The sequence below is a fragment of the Astyanax mexicanus genome, chromosome 22 (genome assembly GCF_023375975.1).
Source record: "Astyanax mexicanus isolate ESR-SI-001 chromosome 22, AstMex3_surface, whole genome shotgun sequence".
Lineage (NCBI taxonomy): Eukaryota > Metazoa > Chordata > Actinopteri > Characiformes > Acestrorhamphidae > Astyanax > Astyanax mexicanus.
In genome coordinates this window covers 36,930,374-36,949,246 of record NC_064429.1, presented here as the reverse complement: position 1 = coordinate 36,949,246, position 18,873 = coordinate 36,930,374, and the positions used below count along the sequence as shown (strand labels likewise).

General features: G+C 34.6%; 2 protein-coding genes across 4 annotated transcripts in view; both read left to right on the top strand.

The window, feature by feature from the left end:
- The window catches only part of add2 (adducin 2 (beta)), a 31,293-nt gene extending 23,303 nt beyond the window's left edge, over window positions 1–7,990 (top strand). For 2 of the 3 annotated variants that reach the window (XM_022664681.2, XM_022664683.2), the window contains exons 10-14: window positions 1,041–1,157; window positions 1,795–1,881; window positions 2,581–2,707; window positions 3,482–3,550; window positions 5,547–7,990. In XM_022664681.2, the coding sequence (XP_022520402.2) occupies window positions 1,041–1,157; window positions 1,795–1,881; window positions 2,581–2,707; window positions 3,482–3,550; window positions 5,547–5,812 (666 nt within the window). In that variant the 3' untranslated portion in view covers window positions 5,813–7,990. The remainder of the gene's footprint in view (window positions 1–1,040; window positions 1,158–1,794; window positions 1,882–2,580; window positions 2,708–3,481; window positions 3,551–5,546) is intronic. The other variant, XM_022664682.2, reaches the window with a different exon arrangement.
- Window positions 7,991–10,403: 2,413 nt separating this feature from the next.
- snrnp27 (small nuclear ribonucleoprotein 27 (U4/U6.U5)) lies at window positions 10,404–18,006 on the top strand. The gene is made up of 6 exons (XM_007228786.4): window positions 10,404–10,577; window positions 12,211–12,331; window positions 12,470–12,582; window positions 13,731–13,810; window positions 15,065–15,129; window positions 17,926–18,006. Exons 1-6 carry the CDS (start codon window positions 10,541–10,543, stop codon window positions 17,978–17,980), a joined length of 471 nt encoding a protein of 156 aa, XP_007228848.1. The 5' UTR covers window positions 10,404–10,540; the 3' UTR covers window positions 17,981–18,006.
- The last annotated feature ends 867 nt before the right edge of the window (window positions 18,007–18,873 follow it).

The window sequence follows — 18,873 nt, the reverse complement described above, 5'->3', positions numbered from 1 at the left end:
AAAAGACTTGACAGCATAAACGTTCTAAGAAAAGTAACAATGTAACATTCAGAAAACGTTCTGTTCCGAAAATGTGTGACGTAATAATGGTTTGCATCACAGCGTTATAAAAACGTTTTTTTCACATAACAGTCACAGCTATTTGAATACTAACATTATGGAAATGTTAAAGGGTCAAAATTTCCGAAATTTACTTAATTGCAGCAACATTATCAGAATGTTTAAAAACATTAAATAGAAACATTTTAAAAACATCCGGAAGACTTGACAGCATGAACGTTCTAAGAATAGTAACTGTAACATTCACAAAACGTTCTGTGGACCAGAGGAACTGTTACAGAATGTTACAGAAACAATGAAACAATGTTCCAGGAACGTCCTGAAAACGTGTGATGTAATAATGGTTTGCATCACAACGTAATCAGAACGTTTCTCACATAACATTCCCAGCTAGATAAATACTAACATTATGTAAATGTTAAAAGTAACTTTCTCAAAACTATTGTTGTTGCAGAATGTTTAAAAACGTTAAACAAAAACGTTCTAAGAACATAAATTGTAACATTTAGAGAATGTTCTACGAAGCAAAGTAGTTTAGTCCAATACTTTTGGATGAGTTAATGTCTCTCTCTCTCTTTCTTTTTTCTTTTTCTCATCCCTCTTTTCTCCATATATTTCTCAGATTTTCTGATTGTTCCACTTCTCTGTCTTTGCCTCCCTTTCCTTGTCCTTTTTTTTGTATTGTCCCTCATACAATGTCTCTCTCTCTCTCTCTCTCTCTCTCTCTCTCTCTCTGTCTCTTATTCTATTCTCTCTGCATTGCAGGGATATTTCAGGCTCATAAATGGTGCTGCAGTGTCAGTCACGCCCCCTGCTGGCTGATCTGAGCAGTAGTTGTTGTTTTTGTTCTGAAATTCACATTTGATGTTTATTACTAGAAACAAAACAAACAAAAATTATGTAATTAACTTTTTTTTCTTAATTTTGTGAAAAGCAAATATCTAATCTGTAATCTGTATATGTATATCTGTGTTCTTCAGTGGCAGAGAACCGATGAAGTAACCCAGAGCAGTGGAACCGCCATTAAGATCGAGAACCCAAACCAGTTCGTCCCTCTCTTCACTAACCCTCAGGAAGTGCTGGAAACCAGGAATAAGGTACTGAACATGAACTGAACAAATTAGTACCAATAAAAGTGTTCACACGCCTTAAATTTAGTGCGTTTTTTATTATTTTAATATGTTCTGCATTGTAGATTAACACTAAAGTCGTCCAAACTATGAAAAAAACATATGCAATTATTTACTAAACAAAAAGTGTTAAACAAACCAAAATATGTTTTATATTTTTCAATCTTCAAAATAACACCTCTTGCTTAGATGAAAGCTTTGCACCTGAAATTCAGGCTTTCAGTTAACAGTTAACAGTTGTGCTGAACGCGTCAAGAGTTAATTACTTTTGGTAATTGAATTTCTTGCCTCTTGATGTGTTTGAGAGCATCAAGAACTACTCAAATAAGTAAAGAAAAAAAATACTTTAAGATCAATGCTTTTGCTGTCGCAAAAAAAAGACCCTCTAAAACATTATGATGATGAAACTGGCACTCATCAGGACCGCCCCAGGAAAAAAAAAGAGTTAGCAGACACTCTTGTGATTCCTTTTGTGTTCCTTCATAGTCTGGATCTCTTCACTATTCCTTTAGGATGTAGGAATTGTCATGTCTGAGTCTCATTCATTTGTACTAAACATTAGTGAAAGCTAAATTTATAGATAATATCTCTTTTTGTTTTTCAGATTCGGGAGCAGAATCGTCAGGACATGAAGACAGCAGGACCTCAGTCTCAGTTATTAGCCGGCGTCATCACAGATAACAGCCCACCGGTACGAAAAGCACCAGACACACAACATAACAGCTAATATAACACTTTGATGTGTGTGAAATTAGGATATCGGTGATAATTGTGCTTCATAAGCTTTAATACTATTAGATCCCATACAATTCAAAACTATTAACTCTTTTGATTACAATAGTTATCATGTATTTTCTTTATTTTTAAATGTTTTGTTGCACAAAACACTGTTTTAGAGCTGTTATTCATCAGAATAGACCGCGAACCAGCCAATGAACAAGTTCATAAACCAATTAAACAGTAACTTGGCCCCGCCCACTGCAAAAGCACTGGAAAATAAAAATTGAGGCAAAGTAACAGCTAATTTTTTGCTAATTTAATGTGATTTAGAACACTTTTTAATCATGTTTGTTTAGGAAGGGTTTATGAAATAAAAAGTTCAATGAAATGAAATGAAATATAAAATATCACACACATACTTCCAAAACAGTATAATTCAATCCAAAAATATATATATATATATATATAATATTTTAGTTAGCTGTATTTATTTGCTATAAAGATTTTATAGTAGAATATTAGAATCGTATTTTTTGTGCATTACAGACAGTAATCAGCATTCTTTCATTTTTTTTTTCATCACTAGAGATAATTCAGATCTGAAAGGGTTAATTTATTTGATTTATTTTTTAACATAGTATTAAAACGTGTGAGTGTTCGTTCCTCTCAGTCTCCAGAGAAGGTGGAACCTCCCTCGACTCCTGAACCAGAACCGCCGAACCCGTTTAACGAGCTGACGGATCAGGCGCTGGAAGAGTATCGTAAAGAGGTTCAGCGCAAACAAGACGGCCAGGAAGGTACGACCTAACACTTATAGATACACAGATACACGCCCCGCTGCGTTTACAGTGTTTAAATTCAGTATTTTACCACTGAGAAGGACTTGTGACCTGCTTAAACCTTAAGGGATGATTTTGCTCCGCCCCTAAACCCATACATCACCCAGTGCCCCTCTCAAACTACTCCACCCATTTTTAGGCAAGTTTGAGTTGAGGGTGGAGCCAGCAAAAATCAGGGGGTTTAGTTACCCTTTAAATAATTCAACACTTTAGGGACTAATTAAGGACAATTTTAAAGATTTAAGGCACTACTGAGGTAAATTCATGATTAGAATAGCACTGCTGAGGTACATTTATAATGAGAATAGCACTGCTGAGGTAAACTTATGATAAGCATAGCACTGCTGAGGTAAACTTATGATTAGCATAGGACTTTTGCGGTAAACTTATGATTAGAATAGCACTGCTGGGCTAAATTCATGATTAGAATAACACCGCTGAAGTAAATTCATGATTACAATAGCACTGCTGAGGTAAATTCATGAGCACCGTCCCATCCCCGTCCTTTCGCACTCCTCACTCTCTCTAATCCTTCAACTATAACTCACTAACCTCTCTCTCTCTTTCCTTGTGTCTCTTCACTCCCCGTCCTGGATGCTCCTCCTGTCCTGCGCTCTCGTTATTGAGTTGATTAGTGTAAAATAAAGCAGGACAGGTGGACGTCAGGACCTTCTGTGTGTCCGTTTACCTGTACCTGTATTACTCACCTGTGTTCTCCTCTGGCTGTGGCAGGTGGGGAGGAGGTCCTGAACGATGCAGGAACTCCCCCTGCTGCCTCCCCCACCAAAGCCCCTCCCTCAGGTGAGCTTCACATCCCCTCCCCCACCTTAAACACACCTTACCTGCACGCTGCACCTGCACGCCTCCTCAGCATGGGTACCTAACACAGAGGGGTCAGTTCTGAAACGGTTTGGTGGTGATGTACCTGCAGAAACACATCTTTACGTTACAAAAGTTAGTGATTATGAACAGTTTTCGGTTGCTGCCGTCTAGTACTGGTATTGGCGCCCCCTGATGTATCATGTGACCTACATGCCTGCATGTGATTGGTTATTATATATTTATAATTTTATATTAAGCTAATTATTTACCCATAACTGCCCAGCCTGATAATAACCTTATTAATAATATTTTTATATTATTCTTTATTAATAACTCTATTATTGCATGTATGAATTTCAGTTTTTCAGTTTAATTATTAGAGATTATAAATTATTCATCTGTCTGTCTGTCTTACTGTCTACTTGTCTGCATATCTGTCTGTCCGTCTTTCGGTCCCTCCATCCACTTGTCTATCTATAAAGAATGTCTCTGTCTGTATATCTATTTGTCTATGTATTTGTCTGTCAGTTGGTCTGTCTATCTGTCTGTTTTCTGTCTGTCTGTCCCCTTATTCTCCCCTCCATCCAACCTCTATTTTTCCATCTGCCCTTTCATCCACTTGCCTGTCTGTCTATCTGTCTGTCTCTCCCTCTGTCTGTCCTTTCATCCATTTGTCTGTCTGTTTGTCTGTATATCTATTTGTCTGTCAGTTGATGTGTCCATCTGTCTCTTCGTCCTCCCCTCCATTCATTAATTTGTTTTAGTCTCCTCTCCCTCTATCCATCCGTCTGTCCTTCCATCCACTGGCCTGTCTATCTCTCGGTCTGTCCCTTCATCAATTTGTCTGTCTGTCTGTCTGTCCATTGCATCATCCATTTGTGCGTCTGTATACTTGTCCTTTCTACCTCATCTGTGTCTTTCTGTCCCTCCATCCATTTGTCTGTCAGTTTGTCTGCCTGTCTGTCTATATATCTATTTGTCTATCAGTCGATCTGTCTATCTATCTGTTTCTGATTGTCTGTCCCTTTGTCTTCCCCTTCATCAATTAATCTGTGTCTCCCCCTCTATTCATCCGTCTGTCCCTCCTTTCACTTGCTTGTCTCTCTATCTGTCTGTCTCTTTGTCCGTTTGTCTGTCTGTCTGTTTGTTCATTGCTTCATCCATTTGTGCGTTTATCTATCTACATCTGTCTGTCCACCTATTCTATCTATCTATCTATCTATCTATCTATCTATCTATCTATCTATCTATCTATCTATCTATCTATCTATCTATCTATCTATCTATCCTTTTGTCCATCTGTCTACTTGTCTGCCTATATATCTATTTGTCTATCGATTTGTCTGTCAGTCGGTCTGTCTATCTATCTGTTTCTGTCAGTCTGTCCCTTTGTCCTCCCTTCCAACTGTTATTCGCTATCAGTCTCCAGCTCTATCCATCTCCCTTTATCTCTCCATCCACTTGCCTGTCTGTCTATCTGTCTGTCTGTCCCTCTGTCTGTCCCTTTCTCCATTTGTCTGTCTGTCTGTCCATTGCTCCATCCATTTGTGTGTTTATCTATCTATGTCTGACTGTCTGCATATCCTATCTATCTATCTATCTATCTATCTATCTATCTATCTATCTATCTATCTATCTATTTGTATGTCTAACTCATCTTTTTGACTATCTGTTTATTTGTTTATCTGTAAAAATGCATTAGTTAATAATAATACATTTTGAATTTGATTTAATTGCGCTGAATTGCTTCTTCAGAATTCAATATATGAAATATATTTAACCATACTCAAGTGTATAAAAAAAAATATATATATTTCTAAAGGTGCTGGTGGATTTTTTAGGGATTCAACTATTAATGTTGCTTGTTGTCAAAAATATCAACATCTGATAAGACAAAAGGTAATAAAAGTGCCTGATTTGTGATTTTTTTGTTGTAATTTTGTCTCCGTTCTCTCTTTTCTCTCTGTACTGATAGACGGGAAACCCTCGGACGCCGTGCAGAACGGGAAAGAGGAGGACGAGAAGCAGCAGGAGGAGCTGGAGAAAGGAATGAAGGCTTTAACCACCAATGACACTTCAGAAAGCGCGCCATTGGCCCCGCCCAACGCCCCGCCCACCAAGCCTCCGGGCACCACCCCCGAAGGCTCTCCGTCCAAATCACCGTCCAAGAAGAAGAAGAAGTTCAAAGCTCCCTCGTTCCTGAAGAAGAGCAAGAAGCAGAAGGAGAAGGCGGAGTCCTGAACGGATCCGGATACGATTACGGACACTCCCGCAATACACACTACAGCTACACACACACACACACACAATCACGTAAACACACACACACACACACATCGCTCACAAGGCCGTTACGAACCCTCGGCCGGACGGAGTTGCACTTACACTCATTCAGACTCACTGTGTCCATCTGTCTGTCTGTCCAATCACAACACACCAAGCATTTTTTATTATGGTTTTGTGACACGAAGCTTTGACGAATTTTTCATTACGAAATCCCACAATCCCTCAATCCCACAATCCCTCAATCCCGACACAGGCCGAAATGAACTAAAGTTCCACACATATATATATATATATATATATATATATATATATATATATTTACACTAAAACACACTTCGGCCCAAAACATACTTCCACGTGCAACAACGTGAACGCAAACGCTTTAATTGAGCTACGTTAGTTGTGTTCAGACGTGAAACCTTTGTAACATAAAACAACGCAACGCAAACAAAGCGCAAGCTGCATTCTCAGCATCGCCACAAGGGGTGCTAGACTGACATGCTTGTGTTTTTCTAAATGTTTTCTAAATGTTTTCTAAACATATAAATGTAGACAACTGATGGTAATCACAGCAGCCCTGTAACAGATAATGGGCGGAAAATGCTCCCTTTCCTCCTCCAGAACTTTTTTTTGTGAGTAACTGCGTTCAGAAATGTGTCATAGCATATTTCATAACGCAAGTGCTAGTATGTGAACGCAAAATCACATGTTTAAAGCTGCATCGAATGGGTGACAAAAGTGATAAAATTGCATTTGCGAACATATGTTTTGAGTCTTAGCCTTAGACATATAGCTCTGTAAAAAACGAAGAGATCACTTCAGTTTCTGATTCAGTTTCTCTGATTTTGCTATTTATAGGTTTATGTTTGAGTAAAATGAACATTGTTGTTTTATTCTATAAACTACAGACAACATTTCTCCAAATTACAAATAAAAATATTCTCATTTAGAGCATTTATTTGCATTTATTTTCAGTTTTAAGAGTTCAGAAATCAATATTTAGTGGAATAATCCTGGTTTTTGTTTTTTAATCACAGTTTTACACAGGAATCTTGGCATAATGTTCTTTCTCCTCCACCAGTCTTACACACTGCTTTTGGATAACTTTATGCTGCTTTACTCCTGGTGTAAAAATTCAAGCAGTTCAGTTTGGTGGTTTGATGGTTTGTGATCATCCATCTTCCTCTTGATTATATTCCAGAGGTTTTCAATTTGGTAAAATCAAAGAAACTCATCATTTTTAATTGCTCTCTTATTTTTTTCCAGAGCTGTATTTTACGCAAGGAAAAATTACGCAAAAATGCACGTTGCATTTGCGTTTGCAGTAAGTCCGAGTAATATTGCAAAAGGAAAAGCATTGAGCTATATCTAATTGTACGTTCAATCTAACGTAATCTTTAGCTGCATTCTGACTGTTACCACAAGGGGGCGCTACATTGACATTAACGTAATAATGCACGTTACACGATGCACGTTCGTACAGCAGGACAGACGTTGGCGTTTGCGTGACGTATGTTGACGTATGTTTCGGGCCGTACGCACACTCTCTCTCCCCTCGCTTTGAAAATGACGATATATTGCACTTAGCACAAGCATATAGACGAGAATGTGGCATTACGTACGCACTGATTGTCGATGTTAGTTCACTATGATTGTTCACAGACGGTCGTTCTGCACAATTATCGGTATTTATGATTATATGAATGGTACTCGTGTGCTCTCTGCTGACTGAAGGCTGGTTTCCTGTTTCTGTTTCTCCTGATCTCTCTGAGATCTTTAATCTCACGGCTTCGTTTTTTTGTTTTTTAACAGCAGGGAAACAGAAAACGTGAAAACTGGCATCAACTCTACTGAATAAGCTACTGAGAATAAAAAAAATAAATTAAAAAGTGATTCAAGCTCAATTATGCAATTAATAAAAGAAGAAACATTCCACTCCTTGTTTTTATGTTGTACAGTTGACGGGGGACTTCTTTGCAGGTGTAATTATTATTTTTATGAGCAGTATCTCTGGTTTTAAAGGCTTTTTGTGTGCATATCTGCTGGTTTTCAGTCTGAATTCATGTCATATTAGAATGTAAAGTGATCGATGCTAGGTTGTACCATCATTAAACTTCATTTAAACCAACATCACACCCTGGTTTCAGCTCTTTTTGTTGAATAAACATGATTATACTGTTCTATCTTTTGACGGCATTTTAGTGCCATACAAAAAAAAAAAGAGAGAATAAAGACATTATATTACGAGAATAAAGGCGTTTTTGTATAAAATTTGATCTTAATGTAGTTTATTACACAACATACAGTCATCCTGTATCAGTAAAAGGTTTATTTCCTTTATTCATGACTGGAATTTACTGAATTTATCTTTCTTTTCGTCGCAAATACTAAACTAAAAGGCAGGAAATGTCTGTATTCTCGTATTATTACGTCTTTGTTCTTGTAATATTACATCTTTATTCTCGAAATATTGTCTTTTTTTCCATAATGTCTTTTTCTCATAATATAACGTCTTTTTTCTTGTAATATAATGTCTTTTTTCTCTTAATATAATATATTTTTCTTCGTAATATTACGTCTTTATTTTTGTAATATTACTTATTTTTTCTTGTAATATAATGTATTTTTTCTCGTAATATTACGTCTTTATTCTCGTAATATTACGTCTTTTTTCCCGAAGTTAACTGTTTTTATTTATTTATTTATTTTTTTTGTATGGCCCTAAAGCACTGTCGTAGTATCTGAACTGGAATTTACCAGAAAAATGTCATTCCTCCATACAAAACAGCTCCACCTCTGTTATGTTGGTGGATTTCTTTTTTTGCTTCATTGACAACAGTTCTATTGGATTTAGTCAGGACTTTAACTTGCCCCTATCCTAAACCACTTCTGTGCATTGGGTCATTGTCTTGTTGCATGACCCACATCCTACGGACATTCAGCTCACAAACAGAAATTGCTGATATAATTTCATCTACTAGTATAATTATATACTATAGGAATTGGGCTGAGCTGCTGGTACCAATACTCTGGTTGCTGAGTATTACATGGGAATTGGCCCGGCTAAGTCTCAGCCGATGCTGCCATACATTAGCTGATCTCAGGTTCTCTATTCTTAATGCTACCTGGACAAATATCAATAACTAGATTAGCTCTTAATTTGTTACTAAAAATGGCATCTCTATTGGTATTGGGTGAATATCCCTAGAAAATGAGAAAATGTTGTAATAAATCAATTCCAATACAGGATGTATGCATATCATGTGATGGGATGTTGTTATCTGTGTGGATATTCTATAATTGCCAATATGTTTAATTGTTTATCCCATGCTTTAGTTACAAATGCTATAGATATTGAAGAAGAAATATTAGTATTTTTTTATATTCACTTTATCAGAAAATTACAATTCACAAAAAATATCAAACTTCATCTGTGAGTAATTAAATTACAGCTGCAAAAATATGTTTTTCTGTATGTGTAAAGATTTCTGATCAGCGTGCTCTGTCACTTTTAATCCACTTTATTACACCAGCCATAACATTAAAACCACTGCCAGCTGAATTAAATAAAAGTGATCATCTGTTTCCAGTTGAAAAAGACGGGGAAATGAGACAATGACACGTAAGTTATCTTTTTCCCTTTTTAAAATAGCAGATAAGTTTATTTTATCTATCCATAATTTTAAATTCAACTGTACATCAAATAAATTACCTAAATAATCTTTATAAATGACAATTAAAATACCCCCTATAATAAGTGATTATATTATTTTCCATGTTTAGTTTATTTTAGTTTATTATTGTTTGTTTTCAGTAATTGTTTTGAATAAATCAGATAATCTTTATATATATTCTATTGCTTTAATATAGGTTCATTTTATGTTTTGTTACTTAATTGTGCAACTTTGTCTTATATCATATTACAATACTGTCTCATAACTAAACAATGCTTTTCATTTTTGTACATTTTAAGTTTACTATTATACAGCTCTGAAAAAAAGAAAGAAACCACTTAGAAACGAAGAGTTTGTTTGATTTGACCAAATTAAAAACCTCTGGAATATAATCAAGAGGAAGATGGATGATCACAAACCATCAAACCACCAAACTGAACTGCTTGAATTTTTACACCAGGAGTAAAGCAGCATAAAGTTATCCAAAAGCAGTGTGTAAGACTGGTGGAGGAGAACATGATGCCAAGATGCATGAAAAAAAAACTGTGATTAAAAACCAACCAGGGTTATTCCACCAAATATTGATTTCTGAACTCTTAAAACTTTATGAATATGAACTTGTTTTCTTTGCATTATTTGAGGTCTGAAAGCTCTGCATCTTTTTTTTGTTATTTCAGTCATTTCTCATTTTCTGTAAATAAATGCTCTAAATGAGAATATTTTATTTGGAATTTGGGAGAAATGTTGTCTGTAGTTTATAGAATAAAACAACAATGTTTATTTTACTCAAACATAAACCTATAAATAGCAAAATCGGATAAACTGATTCAGAAATTGAATAAAGATATAGAGATTCGGGCGGAACTAAGATTCTCTCGGTCTCTGTTTCCGCCCGGACTGCTTTTATATGCGCGTGTTTTCTAATGGAGTATAACTAGTCTGGAGAGTTCTGCGGGTTTCTCTTAAAATCGGATTAAAATAAACTGTTTATATTGAAAATATCCGGATTATGGGTCGCAGCAGGAGCAGGACACCCCCGCGCCGAGGTCTGTATTCAGTTATTTACTGTAATTAATGATTTTAAACCGTGTTTATATCGGTTTACTCTCCGCTGATGCTCAGCGCGCTCTGTTATATTATTATACAGCTTTTAAAATCAGTTTTAATCTTTAAACTCTATTATTTTATACTTTATTATAATACGTTTCCTGATTTACACCGAAATGAGAGAAAAATAGGCTTTTATTCGCCTACGAACATAAAAACTCTTATTATGGGGAATATGTTTGTTACTAGATAAGCTAACGCAGCTCAAACGTAACAGCGTGTAGGGATTGGACGATATATGATCTATATTAAAATACCGTGTTACTCAAATAAAGGGATATTTTAGAAACACAATATTTAAATACTCTGTTACCAAAATATAGTGATATTAAAATACAGTGATACTAAAATATCATGTTTCTAAAATATAGTTTTTTTCTAAAATACTTTGATTCTAAAATACTGTGATACTAAAATACTGTGATACTAAAATAATGTGATACTAAAGTACTGTGATACTAAAATACTGTGGTACTAAAATACTGTGGTACTAAAATAATGTGATACTAAAGTACTGTGATACTAAAATACTGTGGTACTAAAATACTGTGATACTAAAGTACTGTGATACTAAAGTACTGTGATACTAAAGTACTGTGATACTAAAGTACTGTGATACTAAAGTACTGTGATATTAAAATACTGTGATATTAAAATACTGTGATATTAAAATACAGTGATTAGGGGTGGACAATATTATATCGTATACAATATATCGTGACACAGAAATATCATGATATTAAAAATCCATATCGTGATAACAGGGCTGTTCTGTCTTAAAAGTAGTCTATTATTTACTGTGAAGCTTTAGGTGTATTTATTGTATAATTGTTTTAGTTTGCAGTTTATATGCATGCACTAAATATTCTGGAATATTATTTGCTGCATTATATTATTTTATGCTATATTATTTATTTTGCCACATTATGATTATACTGTTAAACTATTATACTATATTCCTGAAATTAACAAATTATTTCTCTTTTCCTATATCGCCAAGTAAATCGTTATCGCAAAAATACCCTGAAATACCGTGATATTATTTTAGAGCCATATCGCCCACCCCTAACAGTGATACTAAAATATAATGTTTCTAAAATCATGTTTCTAAAATATAGTTTTTCTAAAATACTTTGATACTAAAATAATGTGATACTAAAATACTGTGATACTAAAATACAGTTTCTAAAATACAATGATATTAAAATACTGTGATACTTAAAATACAGTGTGTCTAAAATATAGTGATACTAAAATATCATATTACTAAAACACTGTGTTATTTAGGATTAGTGCAAATCAAAAAAACATAATTTTTGTAAACAGTAACTAGATTTATTTAAAATAAAATAATAGTGTAGCAAAATAACAAAATAAATAAAACTCATATATTTAAAAAAAAGTATTCTAAAAAGTATGTTCTAAAAATGTTAGAAAACAATTCTGATATTTAATATAAACAGTGTGAAATGTATTTTTAATAATGTACCTACACTACATTAGGATAAAGTAAAATCATGTGAATTCAGGATTGTTTTTTTTCCTTTTTAATCTTTAACTGTTTCTCTGCAGAGAGACGCCGCTCTCGCTCCACGTCTCGGGAACGCCGGCGCCGGGACCGGGATCGATCACGTTCCCGAGACCGGGACAGACGGAGGAGCCGCTCACGCTCACCACACCGCCGCAGGTCCAGGTGAGGAGATGGAGGGGTTTAAAATATATCAGTGCATCATTTTTTAATACAAATGAGGATGAATTGAATCTGGAACCTTGGTCTTCAAACCCTTTGGATGCTCAGTGGTCATTAAATAGTGTTATCTTGTCATCACAGGTCTCCACGCCGACACCGCTCGTCCTCGCTGTCTCCGGTGAGACAGAAGGACAGACGGGATGAAGACAGGAAGGAATCGAAGGATAAACCTGCGAAGGTGCATCAGATATCAGGTTAGTGTTTGAGGAATATGAGAGACCATCTGTTCTAACATTGAAGCTGAAGCAGAGGTGGACCATGCAACATGACAACAACCCAAAATGTTTCAGTATCGTATTTTTCACTCTATAAGGCGCATTATTTTTAAAGTCAGTCGAGCGCTGGATGTTAATCTACACAGATTTCTCTCCTAAAAACTGTTTATTTGTGTGAGTAAAGAGCTTTCGTTTATTTACATTAAGCTTAGCCGCTAACTAGTGCTAGTAAACGCAAACCGACAGCACTACACTGATGAACCCTGAGTTTTCTGATTACCCAGGGCGATATCTGCTAGCGGTTTGTCCCACATAGCTTGTTTTAACAGGGTAAACAGGAAGGCTACAGTCTGATATACTCACCTCTGAGCGGTGAAAGAGCTAACTAGCGCTTAGCGTGGTCAGTGGGCAGTGTTAATGCTGCTCCAGCAGTGCGAGCTGGGGTTAGCAGCAAGCTACAGTCCAAAATGCTTGCCTCTAAATGGCAGAAGAGCTAGCGGTTAGCGTGTAATGCTTATGCTGCGCCAGCAGTGCTAGCCTGGGTTAGCAGCAGAATGATAAAAGAGCTAACTTGCGTATAGCATGGTTAGCAGCTAACGCTAATGCTACTCCTGTCTGGCTGCTGAAGAACTAAACTGAAACTCCTGTATAACTCTGTACTTCAGTGGAGTGTCTTTACTGCTCCTTAATACCTGACTGATAGAATTCATACATAAATCGCAACCAGTTTATAAGGCGTACTGAGAAATTTAGGGAAAATTAAAGGATTTAAGTGCATTATATAGTGCAAAAAATATAGTATATCTACCAAGGAGTTACTTTAAAGAAAGAAATTAAAAGATCTAGAATGTCAGAGTCAAAACACAGATTATAATCGTATTGAGATGTTCACCCAGCTGAAAGAATTCTGCATGGAGGAGTGGGAAAATCTCACTCCTTATTGTCAAAAACTGGAAGATGGTTATCTGAAGCATCTAATTTAGAATTTTGCAGCCAAATGGGGAAATAAAATCCATTAGCGTTCTTCCTGTACTAACTCATAATAAGATGTGTGTGTATTTAGAATATTATATTTTATGATGTTAGAATTGCATGCTGGGTAATGGTGTTTATTGTCTGTGCTGCAGCTGAGGACATGCAGGGGAAGACGGAGGAGGAGATCGAGATGATGAAGCTGATGGGCTTCGGTTCTTTTAACACCACCAAGGTGAGATTGGTGCACAGAAACACAATTAGTCTGGAAACGCATAATTATTATTATTTTAGCATAAATTAGTCGTTTTACAAACTTTCAGATGTAATTAACTCTTTTTTTTTTACAGAGACAAGTTAGATTTTACAGTGACAAATTGGAGATTTTTAGAGTTTTTTTAGTGATGTAAATATGACATCACTGCTGCTGCATTCAGAAGGAAAATTACTTTTTATTTGTTTTAAATATGGATTAAATCTCATAACTAACTCTTACCTCTCCACACTCCTCTCTCTTTCTCAATCTTCCTTTTCTCTGTCTCTATTATCTCTTTTTCTCTCTGATTGTTTCTCTCTCTTATTCCCTTTCTCTCTTATTCTTTCTCTTGCACTCTTATTCTCTCTTTCTCATTCCTTCTCTATAGTCGTATCTATATAGTTTTTTTCACTCTCTCTCTCTGTCTCTATCTATCTTTTTCTCTCTTATTCTCTCTGTTATTCTTTCTGTATTTCTCTCTTTTTCTTTCTTTCTCTGTGTTATTTTCTCTCTTATTCTTTCTCTCTTCTACTCTCTCATTTTTTCTCTTATTCTCTCTCTTTCTCACTTATTCTCACTTTCTCTGTTTCTTGTTCTGTTTCTTCTTTCGTTCTCTCTCTGTCTCTCTCTTTCTCTCATTATTTCTCTTATCTCTTATTTTCTTTCTCTCTCTTTTGCTCTCTTAATCTTTATCTGTCTCTTATTCTCTTTCTTTCTCTCATTTTCTCTTACTTTCTCTATTATTCCCTCTTTTGTTCTCTCTTTCTTTCTTTCTTTCTTTCTTTCTTTCTTTCACACATGATTTACTTTTTATATATTTTGTTTGTGATTATCATCTATTTAAACAAATGATACTGAAACTGAACCCCACACTGTTTGTATTGAGCTTGTTTTTGCACAGGAACAGAGCAAAGCTCTTTAAAGATACCATTTCTGACCACATGGTGGCGCAATTGGGCAAAATACACTTGCATTTTATTTTATTGTATTTTTTGTATTATATCAACATCGTCATAGATATTTTATATCCACATTCTCAATAAAAAAGGAAACGTTTGTAACACGACTTTATCCTCATTATAAAATACCCATTTTAATTCGCTGCAGCGTCAGTGCTGTGTATTAATGAAGTTGGACGTGCTTGTAATCAGTCAGTGAAGTGTGCTGTGATTTCTCTTGTGAATATTTAATAATGTAATAACACTTTTATTTCATTGTGTTTCTGAACAACAGGGGAGGAAGGTGGATGGATCTGTAAATGCTCACGCCATCAATGTGACCCAGAAGAGGAAATACAGGTTTGATATATATATTCATATATATATATATATGAATCATCCTTATTTATATAATATTTTTTTATATGTTTGCTGATTTTTACAATTTTTTCTTTCCAGTCGTGCAAATTGGAGCTTGTATACACATTTTAAAAACATGCTAAAATGCCTCATATTGCTATCAATCAATCAATCAATCAATCAATCAATCAACCTTTATTTTCACTCGGGGAAAAAACATTGAGGGTGACCCTCATTTACAGTGTTGCCGAGCCTTTAAAACATCGAATGGATTGAACACATTTAATAATAATTTAGAAATAATAAGAAATAAAATAGTAATAAATAATAAAAAATAAAAGAAGTAATCTAAATTTTTATATATATATTTATATTTTTATATCTCATTTTAAATCAACATTTAATAAAAATATATATGTAATGCAGAACATTCTAAAATACCATAAAAAAAAAACAAATTTAACACTTAAAAAGTAAGAAATGTATAAAATATAAAATAAGTCAATAGATAATAGTAAAAGTAAAGTAAAAAGTTAAAAATGATAAGAAGTGATTTAATGAATAATAGAACTAAGAACAAGAAAGAAAAAAATGAACATTACAATTAAATAAAAATAAAAGTAATAATAAATAAACAAAAAATAATAAAATAAAATAATACAAAAATAATAAAATATAAAAAATAAGAGAAAAAGATGAACTAATGAAGTCATTTAAAACAGTCACAGGCTTTCTGATGGTGATTAGAAACTAAACGTTTAAAGCAGATTTTCCCGGTTCACTAAAAACTCTCGCTATATATGCTTTATATCTCATTTATGTTTTTTTTTAATATGCTAATATTCCTTTACAAATATGAGACTCATTAACATTATATCAAATATATAAGGAAGTGTTTCATTTTTATTATTATTTTTAAAGTACTTCAGTACAAGTCAGGTCCAAAACTCAATTCAGACAATATTATTCTTCCTTATTTGTATAATATTATTTCATTTTTTTTTTATTTTTACTGTTTTTAATTTTCAGTCGTGCAAATTGGAGTTTACAGTCATATGAAAAAGTTTGGGCACCCCTATTAATCTTAATCATTTTTAGTTCTAAATATTTGGGTGTTTGCAACAGCCATTTCAGTTTGATATATCTAATAACTGATGGATATAATTGAAATGATTGAAATGAGGTTTATTGTACAGAAAATGTGCAATATGCATTAAACCAAAATTTGACCCGTGCAAAAGTATGGGCACCCTTATCATTTTATTGATTTGAATACTCCTAACTACTTTTTACTGACTTACTGAAGCACAAACTTGGTTTGTTAACCTCACTGAGCTTTGAACTTCATAACCAGGTGTATCCAATCATGAGAAAAGGTATTTAAGGTGGCCAATTGCAAGTTGTTCTCCTATTTGAATGGCAAAAGAAGCTATTTCTGCAAGCACGCCACAAACAGAGTCACCTGAAGTGTGCTTTCGCATCACTCTCCCATACAGCTTCTCCTTGTGTAAAGTGCGCTGTATTGTTGAGCGATGCACAGTGACACCATCTGCAGCAAGATGATGCTGCAGCTCTTTGGAGGTGGTCTGTGGATTGTCCTTGACTGTTCTCACCATTCTTCTTCTCTGCCTTTCTGATATTTTTCTTGGCCTGCCACTTCTGGGCTTAACAAGAACTGTCCCTGTGCTCTTCCATTTCCTTACTATGTTCCTCACAGTGGAAACTGACAGGTTAAATCTCTGAGACAACTTTTTCTATCCTTCCCCTGAACAACTATGTTGAACAATCTTTGTTTTTAGATCATTTGAGAGTTGTTTTGATGAGCCCATGATGCCACTCTTCAGAGGAGATTCAAATAGGAGAACAACTTGCAATTGGCCACCTTAAATACCTTTTCTCATGATTGGATACACCTGGCTATGAAGTTCAAAGCTCAATGAGGTTACCAAACCAATTTTGTGCTTCAGTAAGTCAGTAAAAAGTAGTTAGGAGTATTCAAATCAATAAAATGATAAGGGTGCCCATACTTTTGCACCAGTCAAATTTTGGTTTAATGCATATTGCACATTTTCTGTTAGTACAATAAACCTCATTTCAATCCTGAAATATTACTGTGTCCATCAGTTATTAGATATATCAAACTGAAATGGCTGTTTCAAACACCCAAATATTTAGAACTAAAAATGAGTAAGATTAATAGGGGTGCCCAAACTTTTTCATATGACTGTAATCCCATTTAAAAACATCTCATTTATATTTGTAAGTATACAAATATATAGTCGCTGAGTCTCATATTTGTAAAATAATATCAAATATCGGAAACACTTTTACATTAAGGATAATTAAATAAGAGTCGTTATGACTTTAATAAATATTGTGAAATTGTTAAGCAAGTTATTTAATAAATTATCTTAAAATATTAATTGACACTAATTAGAAATTATTAATCATTGCTAAATGTTTATGCATTAATGATTGCTGTATATGTATATGCATGTTGATGTACATGCACAGTAAAATCAGCAGCATCTCTCTGAGGATGTGTCTCTGAGATACGAGGTTTGTGCGTGGTCGGGGCGTGGATCAGCTGTATGCCTGTGTTTATGTCTGAGCTCTGCTGTTCTGAGCAGCAGCCCATTGTTTGGTTGCACTGTTAGTAGCAACAGCCTGCTTAAACAGCCAATCAGAGCTGCAGGTGCTGCACAGCTCAGAGACGCGCGCTCCCATTGGCCGGCGATGATGTAATATGTTGGTGCAGAGGGGAGATCAATGATGTAATCATATTTTCTTTTACAGACAGTATATGAACAGGAAAGGTGGATTCAACAGACCGCTGGACTTCATCGCTTAATAAAGTCGTAATCGAGCTTCCTGAGACTTCGCTTTGATCCACTCTGTGTAACTTTGTAACTTTTAGTTTTTGTTTAGTGTTTGTGCTTGCAGTTTTTATTATTATTATTATCATCATTATTTCCTATATTTAGGATTTATTGTTCACATGCCTGTTTTATTTCTTGAAGGGTTTAAAAAGCTTGAACACTGTTGAGTAGTTTCACCTCTATATTGTGTGATTCTGTATTGTGGTTCCCAATATTAATAAAACAAGAAAAAAAACCCACAAAAAACTCTTGTGTTCCTTTTATACAGCTCTGGGGGAAAAAAATACGATTTGGAATATAATCAAGAGGAAGATGGATGATCACAAACCACCAAACTGAACTGCTTGAATTTTTGCACCAGGAGTAAAGCAGCATAAAGTTATCCAAAAGCAGTGTGTAAGACTGGTGGAGGAGGAGAACATGATGCCAAGATGCATGAAAAAAAACTGTGATTAAAAACCAGGGTTATTCCACCAAATATTGATTATTTCTGAACTCTTAAAACTTTATGAATATGAACTTGTTTTCTTTGCATTATTTGAGGTCTGAAAGTTCTGCATCTTTTTTGTTATTTCAGTCATTTCTCATTTTCTGTAAATAAATGCTCTAAATGAGAATATTTTTATTTGGAATTTGGGAGAAATGTTGTCTGTAGTTTATAGAATAAAACAACAATGCTCATTTTACTCAAACATAAACCTATAAATAGCAAAATCAGAGAAACTGGTTTGTGTTCTCTTCACTTTTTCCAGAGCTTCTTGTTTCTAATACAAAAAACATATTTTTTTTGCTATAAACTGCCTTAGATTAACTAAAAACTGAAAAAAAACATATTGTTTAAAAAAGAGGGGGTGATTTTTAGCAA

Coding starts and splice junctions, on each gene's coding strand:
- snrnp27 (XM_007228786.4), top strand. CDS start 10,541: ATGGGTCGCAGCAGGAGCAGGACACCCCCGCGCCGAG. Junction 12,332..12,469: donor CCACACCGCCGCAGGTCCAG/GTGAGGAGATGG, acceptor TTGTCATCACAG/GTCTCCACGCCGACACCGCT. Junction 13,811..15,064: donor GTTCTTTTAACACCACCAAG/GTGAGATTGGTG, acceptor TCTGAACAACAG/GGGAGGAAGGTGGATGGATC.